We start from the raw sequence: 16,703 nt of genomic DNA, 5'->3' as shown, positions 1-16,703 counted from the left end.
CTGTCTGGGGAAACAGCTCTACCTGAAGGTGTGGACTCCTTTTCGGCAAATCTGAGCTATGAGGCAAACCTAACACTGGGACTGTGCTTCGTGCCAGCCCCCTCATAGGGGCTATTCACTGGAGGACAGAGGCCGACGCAAGCAGAGGACAGGGTTCCAGATGCTCCCACTTAATCGAGCCAGTTCTTACAGGCTGAGATTAGTCAAGGGGACTTCAAACTGTTCATAGGAAAAATGGAATAAAAAGGCAAGTCTAGTTTGATGTAGGCATTTTGGAAATCCATGCGTTGCATTTTCATCACTCTGCTTTCCATGAACTTTTGATGACCCTCCACTTGTGAAGGTGGCTCATGATTTCATTGTGCTGTTTTTATTTTATTTCTTTCTTTTTCGTCACGATGGGAGAGATTGTGAGCACTAGATAGTGTGTGAGCCTCAAAGGAATAAAACAACAGCTAAGACCAAGTCATCTGCTCCATCTGATCTGAAAGCCTCATGCTATTGCTGACTTTCCTAAGTGTCACGAGAAACATTACCAAGCAGGAAATGTTTACCTAAGACAGAAAGCCTGAAAACTCAGGAGGAGACTCATGCTATCCAACCCAATTCTGGATTTGGGTCCATATTGCCTCAATTCCCAAAGCACCCCCTTGCAATACCAATTCTGTAAACCTGGGCCATTTTTATAATCATACTCAGGGCCCTAGATCAGAAATCGTGTTTTTGCCAATAAGTTCTTCTTATGCTCCAGGCCTTCAGAAGCCCGTGTCAGTCCTTTCAAAGCCTGGCAACGTTCACTAACGGGGTGGACTAGTAGAAAATGAGCAATGGAAAACATGTTAACTTGACTTTGGGCTTTAGAGAATGCTCCAGGACATTTAGGAAACAAGAGAAAAGGAGCTCCAGTGAGCTTGGGTTGGCATTTTCTACCAAAGACCTTGGCTGCCATTTTGGGAGTGCAAATGTTATAAGGATCTTCATCACTGTTACACACTGCTAAACAGTGGCTAGCCTCCCAGTGGCCTACGCTGGCTAAGGGCCACCTGCCCTTTATCACACAGCTGCAAAAGCCCTGCTTGACAAAGAAAGGGCATTTTCTGAAGGCTCAGCTTTTCTGTCAAAAAAGAGCAGAATTTGGCAGGCCCCTTATTTACATAGAGTCTTAGAAGTAATTCTTACTTTGCAAGCTCTTCTTTGTTCTTAGATGGGTAAGGGAGCAGGGACTAAGTTAAATGTGACCCTTTGTTCTTGACATTTGTGTGTCTGTTGAGTCTCCACTGCCGTTTTCGGAGTTCTCATGCTGGTGTCTTCTCCCGACCTGCCCTGGGCCTTTTGCGGAAGTCAGCTCCCAGCCCAAACGTCTGTTTGCGTCAACACTTGGTAGACAGGACATACTTGGGATGCCTGTTGGTAGAAGCTGCAGAGACACCACTGAGGCCTTGTGAAGGGAGACACTCACCTGCTCCCTGTGTGTGCTTACAGTGCAAAGCATGATATTTTAATTTTCTCTTGGAGCCTGAAACTGTATAAACAGACCCAGGGGACAGCAACCAGAATCATTTAGGCCTTCTGCCCTGGCTTTCCATAAGATCTACACTGATGACAATGTGTTTTCATGTCAAACTCACATGTTGGTATTTTCACTTTAACAACAGTGGGGGAAAACCTGTAGAAAAATCTGAATTCTATAAAGAATCAAAATGAAAGCCAGTGTAGATAGCAAAAAATCTTTCTGCATGAATATTTTTCCTCATCACGCTAATTTCTTTTAGAATGCATAAACCTTCTCTGAAATAGTGCACCTATGTTCACATATCCCCACACCTGTTGACAGTGTAAAGTAGATGCTCATCCCGAACACCCATCTTCACTGACCAAGGTTCTTCATACCTGTGGTTGTACACTCATAGTCAAAGCTAGTCACGTCATTGAGCTTCTTCTCCTGGTACTCGGGTGGTCCGAGGCAGAGCACGTCCGAGACAGTGGAATTGGTCATCTTCAGCCACAGATACAACCACTTGGCTTTGCAGTCACATTCAAATTTATTACCCCTTAAATCTCTAAAAACAAAACACAAACATGGACCTGAAGAAAGAGACATGTCCGATGTGCTTTGGTAGTGGCATAAAATCCCAAAATTCTTAACATCCTGATACACTGAAAACCACTAAAAAAAAATGGAAGTTTGAAAAACTGACATTTCATGCATCTGAATCCTTGTACTTACTCAACAGCTCCATTTTCCATTCCTCAGTGTCCAGGATTTAACGTGCAACACTGAGAGTTCTCAGAGATGACACAGCACCCTCTCCCCTACCATCTCAAAGTTGTCACTGTGCCATGCTGGCTGTGGAAGAGGTGACAGAACACCTCCCAGTGTAGGGTCTCAGAAACAAAAGCAGGACACCAGGGCTGCGCTGTGGTGCAGTGAGACAAGCTGCCATCTTCAGAGCTGGCATCCTATATTGGAGTACAAGTTCAAGTCCTGGCTGTGCCACTTCTGATCCAGCTGCCTGCTAATGCACTAGGAAAGGCAGTGGGAGATATCCCAAGTACTTGTGTTCCTGCCACCCATGTGGGAGACTCAGAAGGAGCTCCAGGCTTCTGATTTCAGCCTGGCTCAACTCTTATTGTTGAACCATTTGATGAGTGAGCCAGTGGATGGAAGATACTCTCCCTCTCTTCTTCTCTCTTCTTTCTCCTACCTCTCTGTAACTGCCTTTCAAACAAATAAGTAGATCTTTAAAAAATGTTGCAGGACATTATAAAAAGACAGTTTTCCTAACCACAGTGGAGACCTGAAGATCTTATTAAACTCAGCCCAACAGGAACAGAGAAACACTTGACAATGAAGCAGATCAGTATGCTGTTTTGGAGACAGTGGAACCTTCTATCCAGCAGGTCTAATTTGCCATTGTCTTAAAGAACACATATTATAAAATGGCAAAAGCTAACACAATACAACTCTATGCTGTTAACCAGCATGTATGCCTTTGTTACAGATTTTTGGCTGTGCCTTAAAAGAAATGCAGTAAAGGGAAAGAGGGAATAGAAAGATATAATTAACAGTGCACAATGACGTGTCCACACAACCTTAATTTCATTACTTACAGTTCAATCAGAGAATCCAATTCACTGAAGACATCCCGCGGTAGGGCTTTGATGTGGTTGTTGGCCAAAGAACTGGAACCAGAAAGTCTCATTTTACTATGGTTATTAGCTTCAGGTCCTATCACTGTGACATTCCTTTAAACAAAGTTAATGATTTACAATAGAATTCCAAACCTCCTCTCCACAGCATAGCTCCATTTCTGGCTTTGGTTATCAATACTGAAATAAAGAGAAATGAGTTTATCTACACAAAGATAAGCTTATAGATGCTGCATGGCAGTGCAAGATGGTTTGATTTTCACCTGCATTTATTCATTGTTCAAACCGCATTTAGCGAGCTCTGAATGCCCGTTTGCTGAGCCTCTGATGGCTTTCCCTGATTCCTAGAAGCTAAAGTCCCTTTGATAGTACTCAAGGTCCTCCATCCCTGGCTGCCTCCGCATCTGCTAACCTGTGAGAGCATATCACCTCTGCTACTGAATCCAGCCAACTGCCTCCTATCTGCTCCCCACGTATGTCATCCAGGCTCCTGCCTCAAGGTCTCTGAGCTGGGCGGCTCTGAAATACTCTTCCCCAGATACCCACACAACTTACTCCATCCCCTCCTGAGGGTGTGTCCTCACGACCACCACCTGCCCTGACCGCCACACACTCCCTTCTTGATTCCGTTGACCTTCACCACACATTACATACTTCAATCATCAGCTTGGGTTTGTCGACTGCGTATCCTCCCTGTACATAAGCAACAAGGGAACAGAGAGATATCCACTATTGTACTCCTAGAAGAGGGCCCAACACACAAGAGGTGTTGAATAAATCTTTGCTGGATGAGTGAGGTAAGCACCGTAATTAGAAGATGTAGGGCCTGGTCCCCAGTAGCCTGCTAATGGTGGTAACTAAGGGGATTCTATCACAACTGTAGGAAAGGACTCAGTAAGAACTCTTCTCCATAAAGATACTCAGTGCTAACTCTTTGGGATACTCTGATAAAATCCCAATGAACTGAAGGTTGGGGGAGTGATTATAATCAGCTTCATTTTCTAATTAACAAAGGTTGACCTGAAGCCATGTTGCATTCTTGCCCTGAATGCTGGAAATCTAAGGTAGTCTACAGTTCCCACCCTACCCCCATCCAGGAAACAGACAGCAAGGAATGGCATCATCACCTCTCTCATTGATGATTCAGGGTTTTGCAGTGCTCTGTCATCATCCTGCTGAAAATGATTGTCCACAGGGAAGGACTGCTGATGGAGGAAGACCCGGGGGCTGGAGCCATGGACATTGAGGCTGTCATTCCTCAGCTACCATGCAAGTTAACTGGGAAATAGATGCTCACTTGTGTTTTCTTTTACACATATGACTATAAGCAGCAGGACAAGTATGTGGTCAACACATAGGCAATTCAGCACCAACTACTTTACAATATGTCTGAATCAGTCATTTGTAGCATCATAGTAACCCATTCCAAGAAGATAAACTAGAGAAAACATGATATCCCTCCCTCCTTGGAGTCAGCTGGCACAACAGGAAGCTGTGTGATCATTTTTAATCCAAATATTCTTGCGCTACAAGGCCAGCTGAATGCCAGTTTCTGAATTATGTTCTTTCTCATCTAAGTAACTACAATTGGATTAACTTTCAATTTCATCAACTTTCACCTTTCTTTTCTAAATGATTTATTGGCATGTTTCAAAGTGTTGGAAGATGGGTTGAACAGATAACAAGACTGAATGTCACTTGGAAGAAGCTTTTGAAAATGTAAAAAAAAAGGTATTGCAATTTGATTCTGGCTGACAGTCTCTTCTGAAAAGAAACATGCAAAAATACTTTCATTAATTTCAGCTAACTAAAAATTGATTATTTTGTTGAAAATGTCAGCTAATTGAAAGCGATTACACTAAGTGATAAGCATGTCTGGAGTGCATAAAGCCAAGTCAAGCAGAATGCTGAACAATTGCTCCAAGCATCCACTTTGAAGGCTGGAAAGCAGGACAATGTGTATGGTCATCCAGCCCACTCCCATGGAGGGCCTCACTTCGCCCCTTCACTTCACTGTCTACAAATCCATGGCACTTCCTTCATTTCTAAAACTACTGAACAGTACCTTGTCCTTAGGAGTTATAGGAAGAACAATGTGCTAGGTTTTAGTTACAGATTGGCTCAGTTCCTTCCAATGCTTTGAAATCTGATCTGTTTCCTTGCCTGCAAATGAGAGCCCACAGATATTGGGAAAGTTCATCAAAGTTAAAACTCAGATACTAAAACAAGAAAATTCCAGATAAGGGCTTCCTTATAAGCCCAGGAGTAGACCTCAAATAGTTGTTTTCTTTTCCCAGGGTTGGGAAACTTTTTTTCTGCCAAGGGCTAATTGGATATTTATAATTCATTTTAGGCCATACAAAATGATCAACTTAAAAATCACCCTTCTATAGGGTTGTTGAATTTTCAGTCCTATCCGTGGTCGCCTTCAGGGATCTTATACAGTCAGTGGGCTGGATTTTTAAAAGAGGGTCACTGGGCTAGAGATTTAAAAACAGGGAGAGAAGAGAACTGCCTCTTCTGCAACATATTAAATGCTTTAATTACCAACTACACCTCCCTCCCACCTAGAACAATCAATTTTCCACATCACCTGATTTACCCAGAGATGGAAGAACAATGGAAAGCCAGCTGCTAGGAACCAGCTGGTCAACCAGCAAATCCTGTGCTAGACACAGGGGCGAGCCAAGCAAATGCAAGATGGGCAGGGTCCCTATCCTTGTGAAGCTTTCAGTAAGACTCAGGAGTTAAAATTAAGACCCAGGCCAGATATCAGTTAACATAGGAAGGGTGGACAGTCAGTGTTGGGTATGTGTGTGCAGTCAGTTGAAGAGGGAGACCTCAACGGTTTCATGGAGGAGACAGACCTTGAAGACTTTGAAGGACATTTCCTGAGTTCACAGGCAGAGGAGACAGCATGGCTGGCAAGGGAAAGATGCAAGGAAAAGACCTGTGATGGGGGGAGATGGGTGCCTGGTGGTGCACTGAAAGCCTGCTATTTTAGAACATGCATGGAAACATGAGGCTGGAGATCTGGGGTGGGGCCCTGGTTCTCCTCAGGGACCTCTAATGTACTCTCAACGCAGGCAGAAAAGGCCATCTGTCTCTGTGCTCTTGGTGTACACACACACAAAAGGAGGTGCCCCTCACACACTTATACATACTACTACATGTGAAATAACAAATGTACAAGTTTGCACAGTTATGCATACCATGGGCACACATGCACTGATATGTTAACATATATGCCCAATACCTGCCCATTCACACCCTCCTCCTAACAGAGGAACCATAGTGAAATCAAAGTTGCCATCTGGGCTAACTCAGCCAAGCACATGGGCTTTGCCTTGGGTTCACGAACTGCCCAGAGTCTAAGCCCTTCAGTCCTGGCTTGTGGGAACTAGACTGATTTGGCTGCAGCTGTTGCTCCCCAGCCATACACAGCTGTCTGTTTCACAGACTTCCTCTCGCCACCCATTCTGCCAGGACTTCCTAGCAACCCTTGGAGAAATCTGAGACCTCCTAAAGCTGAGCAAGGGCGCCATGGTATTGTGAACCAATGACCATGATGACGATGACGACAGCACCCAGCTATATTTGAGCATTAACCCTCTATGTCCAGCAGTCCTTCCACATCAAAGTCATCAGCCTCCTGAGTACATTCAGACACAAGTCTCTTTGACTCTGCACCCATGATCTCTACGGCAACGTGAGAATTTGGCATCTGAAAAACTCAAAGTTTTTTTGGAAGAAAATAAAACCACACCAACCAGAGTCTGGTACCTGGGGATGTGCTGGTTCAGAGGTTCAGGTTTCCCATATCCCTCATTCATGTTCACAGGTTTTAGTGCTGGCAGAACTGCTGCCTGGGAACAATTCACAAGTGCACCCTGGACCCGCCAGCAGTCACCTCTGCCAACAACGGGACTTGCGCAGTAACTGTCCACACTGCATCGGTCAGGCTTACAAGTGCTGGCATCCTTGCCAAAGGCCCACTCAAAACCCTCCAGGTTCCCACTTGTCTTTTTAACACACACAGGCTACGGTACGGGGAGGAGACATGCTGCCTGCTCTATCCCCAAAGATCTATCATGCAAATGGGACCTGGCTCCTGGCTGACAAATTACTCCAACCACAATAATGGTTATACTTTGCTTTTTCATAAACGCAGCCACTATCTTATCCAGTTTTGTAAATTCGCTTAATGTGTACACTTGCCTCATCCTGACATGCCAATTCAAATCAATTTGTTTCATTTGTTCCCCCAGAAAGCTAATAAGAACCTGAGAGTTTAGCTGAACAAGCAGATTAATCCAACATAAAAGAAAAAGATTTGCATTCAAATGGGAAGAACTACAAAACTCTCCATTCCACTTCATTCTAATCCTGATTCTCCGTTCATCATTTTTTAATGAATCACCTGAGCTTTGGTTCGCAAACCTGCAAAATGGGGACCCACCGATTACCACAAAAGATAAAGAAGAGCAGGTTCAGTGAGTGTTGGACCCTGTGTCTGGCACCAAACTGTGACAAACTCCTTGCTGCTCTGCTTCCCACTTCATCAAGTGACATGGGCCATTCCCTACTCAGAGATCCTTGCTTCCTGTACAGTTACATGGTCCCCAAGGGCGATCAGGATGATGGAGATCACAGAACAACCACGTGCACCTGCATCTAATGGGCAACGAGGAAATAAGCTTCCTTCCAGGAAAGATCCTATGTAGACACAGCTGGATAAGAGAAGAGCACCAGGAGGAGACTCTCACTCCATGTTCAAGCACTTAGGGCACTTTTTAGTGGACTTACAGGTGAGTCAGGTCCCGGAGGCCACGGAAGGCATTTCTTGAAATGGTTTCAATCTTGTTCCCTTCAATAAACCTAAGGACAAAAACAGTGAGAATAAAACTGAGTTTTCTCTGTCAGGCATCTCTACAAAGCAGGTTGGCTTCCAGAATAAGCTCTGAAAGCACTGATGAGCTAAAAGAGGCTCATCTGAGTCTCTCTGGTGACACTGGATTCCACGTGGGAGCAGGCGACAGGGCAAGCATGCAAGCATGCACATGGTGCCTCACGTTCCTTCCAGAAGCAGCAGGGAAGTTACAAATTCACAGTTGGCAATGAAGACTAAAAACATCCCAGAAGGGAAAACAAAGAAAGAAGAATGTACTGTACAAAGGCAAGCATTCGTCTATCTCTGCAAGACAGGCATGCTGCCAGCCCTTTTCCCTACTCACTCCTTCTTACATTTGCCAGTGCTGGCTATTCATGCTTTAGTTAATATCACAGTCCCTCAAGGGGAATCCTTTGTTTTGCATCTCCATATTTAAGTTTTTGCTGAGAAAGAGGGTTCCAGTAAGCTTGGCTGCCAGCAACCCAGAGTTCATCACGTTCTACTCAGTCCAATCTCCGAGTAATGGGTGATGAGGCAGGGAAATGCTCCAGACCTCTGTGTCACCAGGGAGTCAGAAGTACAGCAAAACTGATGAGGCACTGACTTTCTCTCTCTAGGCCAAAGCAGGACGGGGCTTGCACAGAGAGTCTGCCCTCAGAACCATCGGCTCTGCTCTAATTCTCTGTAAGAAACCTACACCAGGAACATGTCACAGCTCTTCCCCAGGCCAGACAACTCCAGTGAGCTCATGGCACTGCACTAATCCACATGTACAAGAGGGGCTAGAGGGAGATGGCAACAGGACATTCCTAATGATAAAGTTGCTCACTCTTTCACGTAAAAGTACCTGCTATCTGTTTTTTAAAACTTGGGTGTCTTTTTGCTAATGGACTTCAACAGGAACCAACAGGTAAACTTCTCTAATAACCTTCACAGTAATATCACTGTTGATAAATAAACAAACAAACGAAACCACCTCACAAGGGCGGGCATTTGACTCAGCAAATAAGATGCCATGTTGCTACATTGGATGCCAAGCACCCTATTAGAGTGCCTGGCCCAAGTCTTGGCTCCACTTCTGATTCCAAATTCCTGCTGTTGTTTTTTTTTTTTAAATTTTATTTTAAATTCATTAATTACATTGTATTATGTGACACAGTTTCATAGGTACTGGGATTCTCCCCACCCCTCCCCAAACCCTCCCACCATGGTGGATTCCTCCACCTTGTTGCATAACCACAGTTCAAATTCCTGCTGTTGTACACTCCAGGAGGCAGCATTGGCATTCAGGCAGTGAACCATCGGGTATCAGACCTCTCTCTCTCTCTCTCTCTCTCTCTCTCTCTCTCTCGCTCTGTCTCTCTCTCTCTGTTGTTTAACTAAACAGGAAAACAAACAAGCTAACTGGTAGCTTTGCCTTTGCTGCACCACAGGTTACTTTGTGCTTTGTGAGGTCACTACAGAGATCCTGCTCTTTCCAGTTGGACCCAGGACATCAGGAGAGGATTCAGACCACACACACATGATCACACACGACCACACATGATCACACACGGTCACACACAATCACACATACACCCGATCACACACACACATGATCACGCACATGATATCTCTCTCTCACATATACACACACACATGCAAATACACACACTGGAGAGAGAGTTCCCCCAAGACACAAAACCACCAGAGAACTTTCTCAGACCCAGGATGTATCTAGAATTACAATACCCACCTGTTGACCTCTGATAAGGAAGCAGAGACAGACTTTCAAAAATCCTTCTGAATGTTAAGTAACAAACCCCCATGTGATAGCGGGATTAGCATTATTACAAAGTTAGTGGGCACACGCATGAAGGAACTTAAGAGGGAAAAAGACATGAAAGTAAGAAAAGGCACAGATCAGACTAAGGGTAAGCTCCTTGCTCTGGTGGGGGGAAAGGCTACACATTTGATAAGGGGGGAATAATCTTTCCTCTCTATTTTTTGGGGGGACTAAATAAGGAAAATTAGGGGTTGGTGTTATGGTATAGCCGGTTAAGTCATCACCTGTGACACCATATCCTGTATGAGTGCCAGTTTGGATCCTGGCTACTCCATTTTCCATCTAACTCTCTGCTAATGATCCTAGAAAAGCAACTGGGGATATCCCGAGTACATGGGCTCCTGTCACCCATGTGGGAGACCCGGGTGGTACTCCTGGCTCCTGGCTTCAGCCTGGCCCAGCTCTGATCACTGTGGTCATTTGGGAAGTAAACCAGTAGATGGAAGATCTCTCTCTCTCTCTCTCTCTCTCTCTCTCTCTCTCTCTCTCTCTCTCTCTCTCTCCCTGTCTCTCCATCTCTCTGTAACTCTACCTTTCAAATAGATAAGTCTTTTGCAAATAAAAAGAAAGGGAAGGAGGGAAAAGTGGGAAGATGGAGGAAGGGAGGGAGGGAGGAAGGAAGGAAAGAGAAGGATGCTAGAGGGAAGGAAGGAAAGGAGAGGAGAGGGGGAGAGAAAGAGACTAGAGGGAAGAAGGAGGAAAGGATGGACACCAGCCACGGCAGCAGATCGTAGCAGGTCCTGCAAAGGGGAGGTGTCCCCGGACAGGGAGACTGTATTCAGAAACCTCGTTTTCTATTTCTGGCTGAGCAGCCAGTCTGTGCCTGCTTCGGAGAGGTAAAAACATCCAGCACAGGTTCCCCTGTGCTTACTACATGACAAATTAAATGCCAACCAAAGATGAATGGGAGCCTGCCTGCCATCTTTGTTGCCTTTCTCCTTCTTGTTGCCAACTCCCCAAGCCCCTGTGTGTTCTGCTGCCAAGGAAACCCTCAAAGATCAGGGATGACAAGACCGTAGGGTTGCCTACACTCCCTCTCCCCACCTCAAGCCCTGGGAGCGAGGGAATGCAGCCACACCAGCCCTCCCAATGGGACATCACCCACTCAGCAAGCAGATCCCACCCATAGCTTACAGGTATTCCAGATGGAAGAGACCAGCAAAAGCATCGTCCCGGATGACTGTGAATGAGTTAGAATTCAGCAATCTGGAAAAAAAGGGGCAGATTTCAACGCACACAAAGAGTCTCCAGGTCCCATGGCAAAACCCTCCCTAATTCTCATCTGTGGGCAAACATGGGTTCCGCTCAGCCTGAGAAAAGCCTCTCAGGGTCACAGGCATCCTACCTGTTGATAAACCCACCACACGTCTATTCCTTTGGCTGGGTTTTTGGTCAGCCCAAATGCTCCACCTGCCTCTACCCTGTGGGTCTCAAAAAATACGATCTGAGAGCTGTGAGCTGGAAATATACTGATGCCAGGCACATCTCAAAGCCAGAGAATCCTTCATGACATCAAAGTAATCATAGAATTAGAGACTTAAAAATATCCAGTCCAACTCTATTATTAGAGAAAGCTTAAGCCAGAGAAGTTAGGTGACTAGACTGAGGTCACACAGCTACAGCCAAAATCTAAAGCAAACAAAATAATCTTTTTGCTGTATTAGACACTGTCATAAAAAAAATTCAAAGTTCACTGAGAGAAACTTCAGAGGCAGGCATTGGTGTAGCAGTTCAGACTCGGCCGGAGATGGCCACACTAGGAGAGTACCTGGGTTCTAGGCCCATCTCTGCTTCCGGTTCCAACTCTGCTATTGTGCACCCTAAGAAGCAACAGGTGATAGCCCAAGTGCCAGTGTCGCAGCCATCCTCATGGGAGACCTGGGTTGAGTTCCTAATGTCTTGACTTCAGTCATAGTGGACATTTAAGGAATGAACCAGCAAATAGGAGACCTAGCATATTCTCTCCCTCTTTCTGAAAATAAATACATACATTAGATATGTATTTACTTAGAAATAAAGAAATCCTCACCAACTAGCTTTCTATTTGTCATTACTAAATCTATTTGATTGAAGTCTACATAGCAACCACTTAGCTCCGTATGTCAAAAGACTACCTAAACTTGTATTTCTATCATACAGAAAGCATGTATTTTAACAGCTTACAATTCTTAAGATAATTCAGATTTTAAAATCTCAAGTATCATAAGTAAGCATATGACACTTTATGAATTAAAACACCAATGGCAAGTTTCATTAGGATGAAGAATGGTCGCCTATATCATCTTTCAGACTTTACTATGGCTTTTCCTTGTTTTAATTTCAATTTCATCTCAGATCTAGGAAATCTATATAGATAAAGAGTTATATGTTCAGTACTTGGCCTGTCTCCGATTTGCTTTTGGAAATTGCTTTCTGGCCTTTTCTCCTTTTTTCTTTTAGAAAATATTCGAAAGGCAGAGCAACAGAGAGAAGAGAGGAGAGGAGAGGAGAGGAGGGGAGGGGAGGGGAGGGGAAAGGAGAGGAGAGGGGAGGAGGGGAGGGGAGAGGAGAGGAGAGGAGAGGAGGGGAGGAGAGGGGAGAGGAGAGGAGAGGAGAGGAGAGGAGGGAAGGGGAGGGGAGAGGAGAGGAGAGGAGGGGAGGGGAGGGGAGAGGAGAGGAGGGGAGGGAAGGGGAAGGGAGGAGAGGGGAGAGGAAAGGAGAGGAGAGGAGAGGAGGGAAGGGAGGAGAGGAGAGGAGAGGAGAGGAGGGGAGGGGAGGGGAGGGGAGGGGAGAGGAGAGCAGAGGAGAGGGGAGGGGAGGGGAGGAGAGGAGAGGAGGGGAGGGGAGGGGAGGGGAGGGGACAAGAGAGGAGAGGAGGGGAGGGGAGGGGAGGGGAGGGGAGGGGAGGGGAGGGGAGGGGAGGGGAGGGGAGGGAGAGGAGAGGAGGGGAGAGGAGAGGAGAGGGAGTGTGAGAGACAGAGAGATCTCCCATAGCCTGGTTCACTCCCCAGATAGCCCAGCCAGGCCTGGGGCTGTCCAAAGTCAGGAATCAGGAATCCCATCCTTGTCTCCTGTGTGGGTGACCCAAGCACGTAGGTCATCATCTGCTGCCTTCCCACGCACATTAGTAGGGAGCTGGATCAGAAGCTGCGCTCAATCTGCTGCGCCAGCCCTGGCTATTTCTTCTCATCATCCATGATAAACCAACAGGGACTCTTCCCACATGGACCTGGGTGTTGCTCAGCAGGAGAAGCAGAGACCTAGCCCCCAGATGTGGACAAAATGCAGCACTGCACAGCTTCCCCGAGCCTCAGTTTCTCCATGTCCAATGGGGAATTAAAAATAGCCTCCTCACCAGGTAACATGTGACCATGGAAAACAATGTACAAAAGTGCACACTGTACAGCCTGCGTGTGAGTGCTCAGGAAACTAGACACTTTTCTATTTGTAGAGTGACTATACTATTAAAAGTGCAACTTTTCCTTTAAAGCAAGATGTCTGGGGAACAGTTCATCTGGTTAAATCGCAAGCCTGATCCAAGGCAACGATATCTATCAACTGTAAGACCTGAGCTGGAGGGCATTTTGGGGGGGGTGTCCTCAACAGTTTGCCAGGAAAGCATGTTCCACACTAACAATCCAGGAGCCCTGTACTTTGTGTACAACACAAGGGCCAGTTTCACACGAAGAGCCAGCTGAGCTGTGGAGTCAGGACGTTTAACAAAGAGACACCTACTTCCCTACAAGGACTGGGACACCTCGAGCTTGCAGAATGTCCCATACTCACAGCAGCTGCAGGGAGGGCAGGTGTGAGAACATCCGGTCCTTGATTTCCGAGAATGTCCCATTGACCAGGCTCCTACAGCAAAAGAGGACAACAAGCCATGGGGTCTACATCTTTCTAGAAGGTGCCAGATAGGTGGGTCATCGACCCCACCTTACACTAGAACTTGCAGCCCTGCCTCCAGAGGGAGGCACACAGGCTAGAATCAATAGGAATATCTACTGGATGTGAAACATCTGTCCCAGCCACCTGGCTCCCATCAGACACCAGCTCAATCCCCTCGCTTCTTTTCTCTGTCACTCCAGAAGGCCCTGGCTAAAAACAGGTCTGATTTCACCCCTGCCCATGATTCTGTTGGTGTAGACACAGAGTTAATGTTGGCTCATGGAATTCCGCAGTGGGCTCTGGAAGACACACATAGCATTTTTGATTAAACGTGCTGCGAAAGCCTTGGGGACCAACCCAGAGACACCTAAACATACCTGTACCAAGGGAGGCAATGCCATCTGCCAGATCAAATAGTCAACTCAGGGGCACGGGACTTGGCTCCATCTCTGTCCCCAGAGCCCCTATCCCTTCTGGCCAAGTGCCACCTCCACATGTGATTGCAGAATTATTTCACTTAATATGCAGACCCACTAAGCAACTGCTAATCTAAAGGATTTGACAAGAACTCTAATTTCTGGACTCCTCCATGTCATTCAATTTGTCTCCCCCACCACCATCACCAGCCAGACCTTGTCTACAGCGGCAAACAGGAAGCCCCTCCCTCCTGGGGACAGGTCCCTGCCTCTTGCCTGTGGCGGAAGACAGGGGAAAGCAGCACGTGAGAAATGTGCTCCAAACACAAACTACGTCACCCTGGGGACTCCCTTCCTCTACAACTGGGTGGCCACCCGGGGCTCTGGCTGGAACAAGGGTGTGAGCTTAGCAAGAAACAAGTCCAAAGAGTGAAGACAGGGTTCCCCAGCCCATTGCTCGGCCATTAAGAAAGTTGCACATTGGATTGAGAGTTGTTGAGGTCAAGTTGAAAGCATGTCCAATCACTTGAAGCCTGTGCTTGCCAGCTCCCACCCCAGCCCTACTCCCTTCTGACCGTCATGGGAGGTGGCGGAGAGCAGGCGATGAAGATAAGAAGCCCTCTTGAAATCACAATCAGGCCTGTTTCCAGCACATGGTCCTGGCTGGGTGCCCAGAATCCCCCTTCCCGCCCACCCCCAAGACGCTGCCAAGCCCTCTATAGCCCCCTCATTCCAGCCTCATGGGGCGGACCTTCGGTTTCCAGGTGCTACATGACTTTCTCCAGGCTCTTTCTAGCTTGCAGTTAGGCAAGGCCGGAAAAAGACCATGGTGTGACCCCCTGAACAAACCCTAGGTGGGGCAACGAGGCCTCACCCTGCCAGTCTGCACTCAACCCAGTCATGTGCAGTGGCTCCTCTGCATGCCGCTGCACACACACGCACGCACACGCGTGCACACACGGCCACTCAAACTTTAACACGTCCTAGAATCACCCGGGAATGTCAAATACACACTCCAGGACCCCACTCCAGAGACCCTGCCCGGCGCGGGCCAGAAGTCTGCATTAGCACCAGCTTCCCCCAGGTGGGTCGTATGCAGCTGGCACGCGGGACAGGGGCCCGTCCGGGTTCCCAGACTCTGATGCTCGCGCCCCTCCATCCTCCCCTACCCCCGGGGACAAACCCCCACCGGAGCCCCGAAGCTCTCCCCTCACAAAGGGAGCTGAGAGTGTGAGATTGGGGTCGCGCCGTCCCCCCTCGCCGGGACGGGAGGGGTCGCACTCACAGGGAGCTGATGTCGCCCGGAACGATCCTGGGCACCCAGGAGGAGCCCACGCAGATGATGGACTCCTTGGTACAGCTGCAAGTGGCGGGGCAGCGCGCCAGCCGCCTCACCTGCGCGCTCCGCGGGATTAGGCACGCGGCGCTCAGCAGCAGCAGCAGCAGCGGCAGCCCCAGCACCGCGCCGCCGCCGCCTCTCTGCAGCGCCATGCCCGCTGCCCGCTGCCCGCCCGGGCCAAGACCCCGACCCCGGCCGCCGCCGCTGCCGCGCTGCGCGCTCGGACCCCGCGTCGCTGCAGACGCGGGCGCCGCTCGCTGCTCGGCCGCCGCTGCTGCTGGCGAGGACGAGGGCGCCGCGGGTGTGGGAGGCCGAGCCGCAGCCGAGCAGCATGCTGGCCGCCACCCCCACGCGGCACCCCCACGCGGCGCCCCCACCCGAACCCGGGCTGCTGGGCGGCCGCCGCCGCTGCGCCCGCCGCACTCGCGCCCGCCTGACATCAGCACCCGCGCCCGCAGCCCGGCGCCGGCCAATGAGTACGGCCCGGCGGGGGCCCGCCCCGCGGGGAGGGGGCCCCCCGCACCGCTCCCGCAACGTCCCCCCAGGCCGAAGGCTGAAAAAGAGAAAAGTTGGGTGACCTTGGGGGAGGGGCCAGCCTAAGGGTAGAGACCCTCCTAGGGGGCCTGGCCGAGACGAGGTAGACCAGCTGTCTGCAGCCTTTGCACTGGCTGAAAAGTGATAGAGGGGAGGATGTAGCAAGAGGCCAGAGCTGAAGACAAACAAAAGTGAGACTGCAAGGGGGAATCGCCTCTATTAATTTTAAAGAGAGGAAATGAAGTGAATGCAGCATGGTGGGTTGGGGAGGTGGTGGTTGTAGCTTGTCTGTGGCGAGAGGCTTAGGGGTCTGGCTCTCTGTTCCCTGCACCCTGGGGTTACTAAAGCCAGGACCCTCTGCTGTTAGAGGAATGCGGACCCACAAAGCGGCCTGCTGGAGTGCCCAGGCTTTGTGCAAGTTTCACTCACCGGGCCTGATGGCTCCCGGGCCACCTCTCACTCCAGGGCAAGGAAAGAGGAGAGAAATTACAAGTAACCACCAGGGTATTGTTACTGTTCTTTGCTTCCCGATGGCTGGAGTGGAGGCAGACGGAAGCCTCTGGGTAGGATGAGGGTGGCCATGGGGAAAGGGCATGGTGTCCCAGCAGAGCCCCTCTCCCACCCCTTGGCACTGAGTTCCGGGTTTTCCCAGGATGGAGCGTGCAGCTGGGAAGTCAGAGA

The 16,703-nt window shown here is 48.5% G+C and overlaps 1 protein-coding gene across 1 annotated transcript in view; it reads right to left on the bottom strand.

The window, feature by feature from the left end:
• LGI2 (leucine rich repeat LGI family member 2) overlaps positions 1-16,019 on the bottom strand; it is a 30,096-nt gene extending 14,077 nt beyond the window's left edge. Inside the window, exons 1-6 of the mRNA XM_004579172.3 lie at positions 15,435-16,019; positions 13,632-13,703; positions 11,001-11,072; positions 7,957-8,028; positions 3,112-3,183; positions 1,891-2,060 (exon numbers count right to left, since the gene is read on the bottom strand). Of these exons, the coding sequence (XP_004579229.2) occupies positions 1,891-2,060; positions 3,112-3,183; positions 7,957-8,028; positions 11,001-11,072; positions 13,632-13,703; positions 15,435-15,928 (952 nt within the window). The 5' untranslated portion in view covers positions 15,929-16,019. The remainder of the gene's footprint in view (positions 1-1,890; positions 2,061-3,111; positions 3,184-7,956; positions 8,029-11,000; positions 11,073-13,631; positions 13,704-15,434) is intronic.
• Between the last annotated feature and the right edge of the window lie 684 nt (positions 16,020-16,703).

Source organism: Ochotona princeps, chromosome 11 (genome assembly GCF_030435755.1).
Source record: "Ochotona princeps isolate mOchPri1 chromosome 11, mOchPri1.hap1, whole genome shotgun sequence".
Lineage (NCBI taxonomy): Eukaryota > Metazoa > Chordata > Mammalia > Lagomorpha > Ochotonidae > Ochotona > Ochotona princeps.
The sequence above is the reverse complement of the archived record's forward strand: the minus strand, read 5'-3'. Positions and strand labels throughout refer to the sequence as shown.